General features: G+C 40.6%; 1 protein-coding gene across 1 annotated transcript in view; it reads right to left on the reverse strand.

Annotated features, from left to right (window-relative positions):
• Positions 1-3,142: 3,142 nt before the first annotated feature.
• The window catches only part of LOC137274483 (uncharacterized), a 57,757-nt gene continuing 48,086 nt past the window's right edge, over positions 3,143-12,813 (reverse strand). Inside the window, exons 4-5 of the mRNA XM_067807690.1 lie at positions 4,450-5,474; positions 3,143-4,051 (exon numbers count right to left, since the gene is read on the reverse strand). Of these exons, the coding sequence (XP_067663791.1) occupies positions 3,143-4,051; positions 4,450-5,474 (1,934 nt within the window). The remainder of the gene's footprint in view (positions 4,052-4,449; positions 5,475-12,813) is intronic.

A 12,813-nucleotide genomic window follows, 5' to 3' on the forward strand; every position in this document is an offset into this window, starting at 1 on the left:
CCGAGCACCATTGAGGCGGATATTATGCTCCAAACGAACATTATAACATATGGACAATGCTATTCAGCAATATTACAGCTATATAGTCTGTAGATAATCTGACCACCAATACCGTTAGTCTTACGACAAGCACGGGTTGCTGCTGATTAGTTCTAACCCTTGTGTCGTATGATACATGGAGAGTTAATACTACATCGTAACAGCATATTCTGGTATCTGTCAACAAAGATGTTGTTGGTTGTTTCATTGTCAATGACTATTTGGCAGAATGTTCTCATGTTGCAACTATGGCGCATGCTAAAGTTTGTTGCGACAAGACAGTCACACCGTCCGACGAAACCAGTGGTCAGTAGAGACCTGGCATCAACAAAGCTTTCTATACAAAAACATCTGAAAACGCTGAATGTTGAAAATACACAGAAAGTTTTATTAATGTTGACAATTCTTCGGTTAGCTGTTTTTTCAATCGACTGATTACTTCACAAAACAATGACAGGGATTAAAAGAAAACACGAGCAAAAACACTTTAATTACAATCTACGTCCTGAATTGTATCGGCTTAAAATGAGTTGCACATGTGTTGCATTGAGAAATACCTAAATCAATGTTGATGTAGTATTTATTTGGCACGATGGATATCGCAGCTTCTCTTGGGGTATTCTTAGCTCACACTGCTTGAAGAATGGATGGCTTTATTGGTGGTATAAACAGTCGACTGCATACGAAGATGAACTACAGTGCAGCGGCGCTATATTATCTTTCGTCGTAGGTTTGTTCGTCTTTTTATGTACGATTTCTTTTGTGGATCTTCCTTGGATAGTTTTTAACTTAAAATAAAATATTTCCGGAACACAGAAAACATATGAATAAGTTCACACACGTTATCGTTGACAAATAGTTCTATTCGCTGGGACTTTCACATCCGATGTAGCATTGATTTGGACATGTACTAACTACATGGTTACCAGATCTAATACAGCATCGCATTGTTAAAAAAACCTTTCATGTCTTCCCCACCAGAATTATGGCATGGAATACATAACACCAAGTATTGACACACTGAGGGAACTGAGATAGACAACATGTTTGAGTCTTAAAATGGCACAAAGGAAAAAGCTTTCGACAGAAACAAATATTACTGGACAAATATATTTTATTTTAAGACAATGCACATTAGCGTTAAATTGTATATTCCAAACATCAATATTACTTAGATCCTAAAAGATTGGACAGTGGGCTCTTGAAGATGTTCCATGTTTGAAGTCTTATTATTAGATGATTCCTTGTCCACTGTTCAGAGATAGCCCATATGCGTGATGAAAAACATTCATATGAGCACGTGTTTGTTAATCTAGCATGGAAGAAACATTTAGCATAAAAAGCGGCTAATGTGTTTGATGTTGATAACAAACGTGCGTCGCTGGAGTTGAAATAATTGGTTTGTAATGCATATTGTCAGTTTCTGTTTGAAGCTAGTTTGTTTGTCTTTCCGTACTCGCACTGGGAATGTTGTTATCATTCAAAGAACAGAACAAACATTGAACAAAACATTATTTATAAAGAAAAAGACCCATGTAACCAAACAGTAATATTCAATATAATACAACATAATCGTATTGATCATTGCTGTCATATTCCTGCTCGAGACCTTTCTGTTGAACGCTATTGTCGTGTTATAATTTCCTTGTCGTGTGATAATAAATCTTAGTGAAACCTTCCACCCAATCGTTATTCCATATCAACAGGAACATAAGGTTCCTTTTCGCGGCACATTGTCATCCAACGACTGAACTGATTAGATGAAAGGATGTGGCATCATCTGCCTGGGCAAGGGATTCATAAACAAACACTTGTAGCATACCAGTGATAGTGAAAAGGATTCTAATTTTATCATTTCACCAATTCCATCGAGTAAAGTTAACGCCTCGAGTCATCAGTGCCCATATACAGAGAAATGACGAAATTGACCATGATCCACAAGGAACCTAGATAGGAACCCTATCTATCTGGCTATCATGAATGCCATGCGAAATCTTCTCGTTCAAAATATGATGGAATTGGCACAAGCACGGAGTGGCAGAGGATTTCGGAGCTGAGAATTTGACGTGTTATTGCCAGTATGTGGAAGATATATCATCCGTTTGTGGCAAAACCAGTCAACCCATGGTTCAAGCGATCTCAAAACTCTGAGAACTGATACTTTCAGGCATTGTTGATAGTCACGTTTTTGTGTATTCCTCTCTGATTGGAAGCAGATTGTTTTCACATTCCAATTTGTTTTTATCAGAGTAAGATATGTTACAATTACCATTTTATTACAGTTTCAACTTGGTTTTGAAACCACATAAAGCGATCATCATCATCATCATCATCATCATCATCATCATCATCATCGTCATCATCACCATCATCATCATCATCATCAGGGTTCGATAACACACATGGCTACCATGCATGAAGTCTATTTTTTCTCTCGACGTGACATTGCTGAAAATATGGTAAAAGCGGCGTAAATCCATATTCGCTCATCATTTTGTCGTTTTCTCAGTTTTTCTGTTCAATAAATTATGTATTGAAATACTTGTCAATATGATATCGATATTACGAAATGATTGTTACCCAATATAATTTATGTTTCACGTACAGGATTCTAAAATATTACGCGAGAATTTGAAATACTGTATTTGCATTGATCTCATATTCTTTGTGCAGTGCAGTGCAGCGCAGCGCTGTGCAGTGCAGTGCAGTGCAGTGCAGTGCAGTGCAGTGCAGTGCAGTGCAGCAACTATAGGAAACTTGTAACCGGCATTATGCATACGAGTTATGTCTCGATAACTGTGTCGGGAATTCAGATTTCAAGTGAAAATGCAAAACATTTTCACACAGGTTTATAGTAGCACACAAATTCATTCAAAGACATCTCCCGAAACGTTCATCGACGCACTTAATTGAAACATGGACGTCATTTGTTCTGACATCTTTGACGGTCTGAATTACGTTGTCCATTTACTGCATACAATGGTCCATGAGAATTGCAGCAGGTCACGTGATAATGGATCCGTGGAACAGATGATCCTGACACATCATATCTCCTCCTAACTGATCCAGAAAAGTCTTCATGATGTCACTGGCAAGTATCAGTTCAGTGATGGAATTGTTTCCTCGGTTTTAAGACATGCACGAGAGCGGCAAGCATGTCGGGACCTGTCAAGAACATGAGGATGGTGGCAATGAAGACAATGCCGACCCATCCCATAGTAACCGCGCTAGGTCTTTCATCAGGGATGCTAATTCGTTTGCGTATAGTCTTGGATAGTGTTGCTTTGTCCACAGCCAGGTCTCTTCTAATGAGCTCAACATCGATCATGGTATGTTCATAAGGTTTGCAAGTACAGCTGTAGCTGCAGCTGCAGAAGGCACTAGAAGCATGGTAGACTGAGGATGCACATAATGAAGGTATAATATCCGAGACAGGCTTCTCATCCAGGGTGCTGCTGTTTGATGCTGTGACAGTGTCAGCAGTAGGTTCTGCTGCAGAGGCAACTGATGCTGCTCGCTGGACCTTACTAGCAGTTTGATCAGGTGAGATTGCCATGTTGACTCTTGAATGCGTTGATGATTCCTGAGTTGACAAACCCTGGCTCGGAGTGATCTGTGTTTCAATAGGTGCACTTATAACAGACGTACTTAGTGCGTCGACTGATAAGACTGATGTTTTAACCACGGTGACTGCCGGCTGAGAACCTTGGGCTGAAGAAGCTATCATACTGATTTTTGGAACTGAATCAGAACTTTGAGACAACACCATGGTGTCAGTAGCAGACTGAACAGAAGCTAGAGCGTTTAGCACACTGGTCGTTAGAACTGCTTTTGAACTTTGTGACGACTCCATAAAGCTGGTGGATGTTTGCAGGATAGTCGTTTGCACGTTTGCGACTGGGGTATCTGATGTAATTTGATTAACTTCAGCCGTCAAAACGCTGTTGACAGAAAACGTTGATGTACTAGAGATAGTAACTGAAGACGTCGTCGCCGATGGCATGCAGTCAGTCTGCAACAGAAATTACATTATATATACACATAACATGTCGGACGAAGGTCAAACTCTTTTTTTGTCAAAGAATGTTTAGTCAGACGGAAAACGTTTTAATAAATAAAATAAGACATCATAATGATTTCAGATTAGACGTTGTTACAACTTACATTAATAACTTGAAGGTTTCCACCTAGTGCGAATGACACAGCCGTTTTGTATGCCTTTCGGTAAATGTACCCTGAAAAGCCAGGGCATCTACTATCTGTTGTTCCAATCCAATAAGCTTGGTTTGACAGGTCAAATGTTGCAGACACAAATGCAGTACTTTGTATTCCTGACCAAGACGACGATGGTATTTCATTGTCCGCAAAGTTTAGAACCCCAACGCAGGATATATTAGTGACTATTGTTACCGAGGTGACAAAGTTAGTAGGATACAGCTCAACGATTTCAAATCCATAAGATGTCTTCCATTGATCTATCGGGGGAACTAGAAGCATACTTGGATCTGTATCTGTCACAAATCGTTCTGGGCTCATGGTGAATTGAGCAACAATAATTCTTGAACTTGAACTGAAGTACCGAGACGTTCCTGAAGGCAGCTGTAGAGTATATCTGTTTCTGTAACCAATCGTGAAGGTAGTTCCTGAAGAATCTGTCACCTCGGCTGTGTCTTCCGCTGCCACGATTGTAACCAAATCTGATGATGACCTCCCTGGAAATGACGTCACAATATAAGAACATCCCCAGGTGTTCAGAGGTGGCATCTGTTCTACCATAAAATCACCCAGCCCGTCTTTTTTCCATGGAAGGACTGGTGTCCAATCCGATCCAACAAATACGGCGACTTTATCCTGAGATGTGATTATGGTTCCAGTCATGTCGGTCCCTACCTGCAGCTGAAGGACCTGGTATGCCATAAGACTGACAGTTAGGATATCACCGTCTCCATACTGAACCAGGTCATGTGTAATGGTGTATGATTGGGCCAGTTTAAACTGGACCCTAAGAGATGTATTAACAGTAGCTGCTATAGCCACTTGACAAACATATGTTTCACAGTATGACGTAACCATGTATTCGGTACCCAGAGAGCTGATTGGAAAGGCCTGAAAGCCTCCAGTGCTATCTCCGTCTGTGGAAGAGAGGCTCTGACTGTAACCTTGAACTGATATGTCTCCATCACTCTCAATAAGGATTCCTTTATTGCTTATTCCGGTTCCAAGAACATTCAGCTCACTGGCCACGGTGATCAAAGATGAGTTTCCTTGAGTAACAAATGTCGAAACTGGTGGCAGGAGGTCTAGGCGTAGCGGAGCTGATATTTTCACAGTAACGTCCTCCGTGCTGATGGTCGATATCAGGAGATCCTGCTTAGATCTGTTGACGATGCTCTCAATGAACAAGACCAGAAACTGTCGTCCATTGTTACTTGGCACTGTAAGGAAGACCCGGCATGAATAAGTTAACATCGTTTTGAACAATATTCAGTTATAAGATTCTGTGTCAGCTTGTTATCTCAGATGAGTAACTATTAAAAAAACTGAGGTCAAGAAGATCATATATGCTGAATTGGTGAAACCAATGAACAGGTAGTGGCAAACACAGACACACAATCTGCGAAAAGTTTGAATACCATCAGTGTCTGATCAGCTTAAGGTAAAACATCAGGCGTCAGGGTCCCAGTTATACCACCAACGGACCCAAACTATAATGACATCAAAACGACTTTGGAAAGCAGTCAGTTTCTTCCAGAGTAAACTCTAATGACGCCTGTAGCGCGGTCATTTAGATGTTGACATTCGGTTGATGGAACCTTTAACACCTACTCAATACTCTGAATCAGTGCATCCAATGTCTGACTGAAACTAAGACCAGACAATTTCGTGAAGATAGGTATTTTGGTATCTGGGAACATCGTCCTGTTGCAACTGTCTGGATGGGAAACTAGACTAGTACATGAAGATGAAGAGAAACCTGCCTGAAACGATTTGTTGTACTGACACAGACAGCAGGATCCAAACCATGAACGTGACATCCATCTGAAAAAAACCCGCAACACTCATGATATATGTCTCAGACCATTTGCACTTTCTCACATTCATTGCATTACATTTGGCGACTAGCCCAGGATGTGGTCGTACGATTTTTAATGATATTGTTTAATATAGCTGCAGGATAAAATTACAGGGCGACCAAAATAGAATCACTTAGCATCAGTGTCATTCTGTGGCACTAAAATACACGACAATGATATCATCCCTGCATTTAACCAAGTCACAGAATCAAATCGGCCAAGGAAGGAGGTACATCTAGCAATGATTCTCATCATACTGACTAAAGGCCTATAGCGAACCTAATGCGAGAATTACAGCATCCGCTGGTGATCCAGATATATCTCATGGGAGGTTTGACCGAAAACGATAGTCTTCCGAAAAAGGCACTACATAAAATATCTGCTGGAGGGTGTTTGTCGATGATGTGTTTTCTGTAGCGGATGACCACTTTCCTGAATATTTTCAACGTGGTGAAACAAAGTACAAAGTTTCAGAGGAAGGTGCTAAAGACAATGCTGAAGTAATTTTTCACATTTGCAAATGCGGTGAGCTGAACCGCCTTTGCTCTCTCAAGCTGAGTCGATTCTTGACAACAAAAGGGTCAGTAGATAGTCGTGCCTGATAAACTGCAGAGTGGTAAGTAAATAGCTTCCTGAAGCAAAGGTATTTGCCCAACACTACCCTTTTGTTTGTCGTAACTTCAACGCGTTTGGGTCGTACGCCAATGGTAAAGAGATTCGTATTTACCTATGTGAACGCATATTCAGTCCACGTTTCACATTTAGGCGCTCTAAACGTATATGTTTACTAAACTCATTAAAGATTAGAACTTGTTCTAGTAATCGTAGAATGATTTCATCATTAACATCGATTGGGTTGTACACGAATTTGCTATTAAAACGTCCAGGAATATCTTGCAGGACTGTTTTTTGATATAATCGGCCTTGGCATTCAACAATACGGTGCATAAACAAATTGAAAATTTTAGAAGTATATTGCTTGGAATGTCATTGACCCGAATACACATAGAGGGCACTACAGCACAAGGCTTTTACACACACATTGACTCATTTCTTTTGTGCAAGGAACTCGACAGGTATGTGTCTTGATGATTGTCTTGGCATAAGGCAAGTAAATTGTTGGAAGGAAGCCAGATCACAGACTGGTATGTATCGCTTTCGATGTCTTTAAAGATCATGGACACAACATGGGAAGGGTACAGAACTTTCATGTTGTGAAGGTCACAATATTATTGATGCGGTGAGAAGCCTGGTGGTTAAAGTGTTCGCTCGTCATGTTGAAGACACGGGTTCGATTCCCCCAGGGATAGTGTGAGAAGCCTATTTCTGGTGTCCTCCATGATATTGCTGGCATATTTCTAAACACTGGCTGTGGTATCATGAGGCCTCTTCCACATACAGAGGGATGAATCATGAATCAACAAGAGGAACCACAAGTGCATGATGTAACTACATGTATGTGAATGCGCTTGGGGAAAGGCGGCAGTTGTCCAGTGGTGGTTTTAATTAACTTCATTAAATACAATCAAACTATAATATGAAGCAAACGCTGCAGAAGTAGATGAATTGCAAATATTTGACGGGGCTTTGATGATATTCATTCAAAGTGAAAATGAATTGTAATAAATATGGTTACGTCGAACATGACTTTCTCCAGTAAACTGGTTGAACCAACTGCAAAACATATGCAAATGAATTGCATGACGATCATGCATCATATTGCTGAAATGCATATGCAAATATTGTGCATGTGAACAGTTGCGTTTTTGTGTAAGGTTTTGTTAAGAATTAGCCATTTTCCAATGAGTTTCACCATTTATAGAATTTTGACAATAATCTTTTCAACGTTACAAATTTATTCTTCTTGTGTAAATAGAACCTTTAGACAGTGTGGACTGCTATGCAAAATCTAGTTTGGACAGCTTACTGAAGTAAGTGGGTATAATTACTCTAGTGGGTATAAACTTTTGATGGGAAATATATGAGATGCGCCAATCTAAGCGTTTTGAGATCGGAAATGGGTACTTTATTAAGCACCTATAGGCTGTACAAACATGTTTTGTCAAATAGGCTTTGGATAACAGATTGTAACTCTGATAAATGCATGGTATTCTCTGAATTTTTTAATAGTTTAATTTTACACCGCCTTACCAATGCTCCAGCTATATCACGGCGGGGGACACCAAAAATGGGCTTCACACATTGTACCTACGTGGGGAATCGAACTTCGGTGTGTCGGACCACAAACTTTAGCCACTACACTACCCCAGCGCCAAAAATACGCAGGGTTATAAAACAAAGAAAAAGCTCGAGTGCACGTGAAAAAACGCTGCACTCATTTTCCAAGCTCCAGAACGAGGTTGTAAATAACAGTCTGGACATCAGACTGAGAATCGATCTTCGCATGTGGGTATAATTGCATGTGTCAGCCTGACCGCCCGATTTTGTTTATCGCATCTTAATAGACAATGTGCAGATCATTTCTAACAGAGATCTTCAAGGGTTCACTCACATGCAGTCGTAGCTTAGATTGACCAGTATGTGCACTCACATAATTGATTGTGGGTTCGTACCCCTCTGGTAATATGTATTTTCAAACAACATTGTATCTATGTATTTATAGCTGGTTGAAACTAGCACCATACGTACTCCACGTCCATACCTTTCCAGTGTGCATAAATTGATTTTATCTATGTACCCCAGCCGGAATGAGAGCGTCACAGCTGTTTAATGATTCATAAACATACGTAGTGATAAAGTCGGAATAAAAATGGATTCTATACACCTGGAAATTAATCAAGCAACACCCCAATTTTTTCTATTGGAGCAACTTTGAAGTGTTCTGACAATCAAAATATGCCGGGTTGATATAGTTTGACACTTTTTTATTCAACAGACGATCTCTGACAAACAACTTAAAGGGAAAAAGTATCAAGACTTTGCTTTATTGCAACGAAATCCAAATTCTTAAAACTGTCTTAAATTCATGAAAAAATGGACACAATTTACTATTCATCCACAGACGTTGTTGTCAGGTGTATTAACACAAATGTCACATGGAAAGAAAGAACAGTCATCTGAGAGTCTGCACACCGACTTTCATCAATATCTAGTGTGTCCTCCCTGCGCACGCACCACCGATTCCAGACGCCTCCTCATTCCTTGGATGAGTCTCCGGATCTGATTCTGGGGGATCCTGTTCCACTCCTCATGCAGGGCAGCCGTCAATTCGTTGAGATTATGGACTGGTGGGTCTCTCTGCCTCACACGACGGCCAATAAAGTCCCACAAATGTTCAATGGGGTTGAGGTCAGGGCTCATGGCAGGCCATGGAATTCTGTCAATTGCATTTTGCCGCAAAAAATCATTTACAGCATGCGCCCTGTGAGGTCTAGCATTGTCGTCCATAAATATGGGTCTCGTTGCCAGAGGATGGTTCTCAAAATGAGGTACCACAGCCCTGTCAAGAACCTCCTGTTGGTAACGAACACCGTTAAGGTTGCCACGGATGGTAATGATATCCAACTTGCAGTTCATGGAAATGCACCCCCATACCATAACGGAACCTCCCCCAAAGGCCACAGTCTCCTGGATGTTCCGTGGAGCCATTGCTGTGTTCCTCTGCCTCCAGACCCGAGTACGACCGTCCACCATGTGCAGCAAGAACCGGCTCTCATCTGAGAAATGGACCTTCCTCCAAGAGGCAATGTTCCAGTGCAAACGGTCATTACACCAGGCCAGTCGGGCTGCCTTATGGGCTGGAGACAGTCTGGGTCGCTTGATTGGCCTCCTTGCCCGGTATCCTGCAGCTTTCAGACGATTCCGAACAGTCCTGTTCGAGATGGGTCTCCCTGGAAGCCACTCCTGTCTCAACCGAGAGCTCGAGTCGAAGGACCTGCGCCGTACAAGTCTCAGTAAAGCTCTGTCCTCCCGGACTGTGGTCTTCCTGGGTCTTCCTGGTCTAGGCAGGTCTTTAACTTCATTAGTGGCCCGGTATTTTTTCAAAAGTTTTGAAATTATGGAATGATGTCGTCCGATTTGAGTCCCGATTTGTCTTAGAGACATACCAGCATTCCTCATGCCGATTATTTGCCAACGAGTGGCCTCTGATAATTTCCTACGTGCCATGACATTGAAATGAATGAAAAACCGAATGCAATCGACAACCTGCGCTTGTAAACACCCCAGGGAAAAAGTGCATTTTTCGAAAGTTGAGGTTAAAGCAATGCACGTGCGCTGTGCAAGCTTCACGCGCGTCATATCAACCCATGAAAAGCTCATGCTGTATGTCAATACATCAAAATTGAATAATCAATCATCAAAATTACTTCGTTAAACTTTGTTAAGTTTTTATGTGTCTTTGAATTTGGTGTTGCTTAATTAATTTCCATATGTATATATTGGTCGAGATATCTTGATTAAATGGAATTTGCCTATGCCTTATTTCAATCACAAAACTTATGTAATGTTGGAGCAGCCATTAACGTAAAATGACTATACAACTGATTTATTTTTTGGGCTTGTTTAATAAGAACCAGATGCCCACGTGTTTGAGAAGTCATTCGATGTGGGAGGAAAACAAATGACAATGGCTTGCACTAATATAAAATACATACCACTGAACTGTTGAGACTATAGTAGAAACAACCTGTTCATATGAATACAGCTTTGTTCGATAGAATTGAAGCGGTACATTAATATGAAGCCTGGATTACATTGAATATTTCATTTGAATGCGACTTCCAGAATGAAAGCGACATATTCATACGATTACAAGGTAGTTCACACAGAATGAAAGGACCAAACCAAGATGAACACAACATAGTTCACTCAGAATGAAAGCGACAGATTCACACAATAAACACAAATTCACACTGAAATAAAGCGCAAATTCACACATTTCGCTAGTCAAAGAGAATGGGTCAACAAATTCATACAAATTACCTTAAGAAAAATACACATTTCCACAAATACAACAACAGAGACGTACAACATACGAGGCAAGCTGAGATGAAGACAACCTACTTCTTGGAAGCCATGGACATGAAAATCCAGTTTACACAAACTCCTGGATACAAATTGAGATGAACACAACGTACGTCACAGAAACCACAGCCATATGAAAATCCAGTTTGCTAAAAAAACTGTATGCAAGTTGAGATGAACACAACCTAGCTCTTAGAAGCCATGGACATATGAAAAGCCAGTTTACACAAAACTTATGGACACATGTGAATATGTTCCAGGTAACTAAGAACGAAAGCTTCGGATACCTATCATTGAGACATTACCAAGGTGGACTTGGAAGGGATAATGACGATCATATGTGTAGAATTACATGGAAATTTACACATGTAAATCTTGATGGCAGCCGTATGTAGAAAAACGCTTAAAAACTTACCGTATAGATGTCTGATCAGTCGGCCATTGTTGTTGTGAAATAGGTAAGCAGAGTCACCCACGCTGTAGCCTCGACACGACTCAGTTTAACCGTCTTCTCTTTTCTTTATTCCCAGTTCGTGCAGCTCCATCGACCTGGCGTCATTGTCAAAGGATTACAGAGAAGAATATTGGTCGATGATAAACGATGTCATCTGGTAGAGAAGAAAATTAATTTAACTGTCTTTCAAACGAGTGCTGTAAAATGATGTTAAAAGTTTTAGATATGCGGATGATATGATATACATCGACAAGCACTTGCATTACGCTTTACCTTTTTATTTCATTCTGTAATGACCATATTATTACTATTATTAATTGCACATACGTTTAGTCTGTGTGACATTACGAAAAGGCTAATAACATATGGGTTCAACTGCAGACTCAATATCTAGACAGTAAACTGGACACTGAAGAGACTGAAATCTCCTTTTTTTGCTATTTGATGATGGTGTCGACGATGAAGCTTTGCTCGCAAATTCAATTTAAGCAATCACAAAAACAGTTACGTAATTCGTGATCTACAATGACTAGTAATCAGAATTGTGTGAATCCAAACCAAAGCGGGAGCCTGTTTTGAGGACGAAAATATTGTAATCCTCATCAGACAACCGACAACTTATAAGGTTCTTTCACATCTTTGTAGAATGAACCCGTTGATGAATCGGATAAGAATTGGTCTTCAATAACCTATATGTGTCGTAAGAGACGACCAACGTCAACGGGTAGTCAGGTTAGCTGACTTGGCTGACACATATCATCGGTTCCCCGTTGCGAAGATCGATTCTCACGTTGGTGATCACTGGATTGTCTGGTCTAGAGTCGATTTTCTACAGGTGCTGCCACATAGTAGGAATAGTGCTGAGTGCGGATGAAACCAACCTCACTTACTCACTCTAGAAAGCTCATCCTTAGATGTACCTAATCAAGACTTGACTTGCGGACACAAAAGGACTGAGCTGTGAGAATATTGTTTCTCAGAAAGTGATATTGATGGAATATTGCTGAAAGTGGCGTAAAATCAAGGTCACTCACTCACTCCAGGAAAACTGAAATCACTCACTCCTTTTATCTTACCTCTTGTGGATAGTCTTTTCGCCGACTTGCATCGTAAATCTAAATCTTTCTTATGGACGTGGAAAGGGTTTTGTCGTTTCTATTGTTTCAGTGGTAACAAGAAATCTCTTATGCATTAAGAAACATATCAGGGAGAAAGGGAGCGAACTTTGTGCTCTTGGGGTGCAAGCGCTGCACTTGTTTC

The sequence above is a fragment of the Haliotis asinina genome, chromosome 2 (genome assembly GCF_037392515.1).
Source record: "Haliotis asinina isolate JCU_RB_2024 chromosome 2, JCU_Hal_asi_v2, whole genome shotgun sequence".
Lineage (NCBI taxonomy): Eukaryota > Metazoa > Mollusca > Gastropoda > Lepetellida > Haliotidae > Haliotis > Haliotis asinina.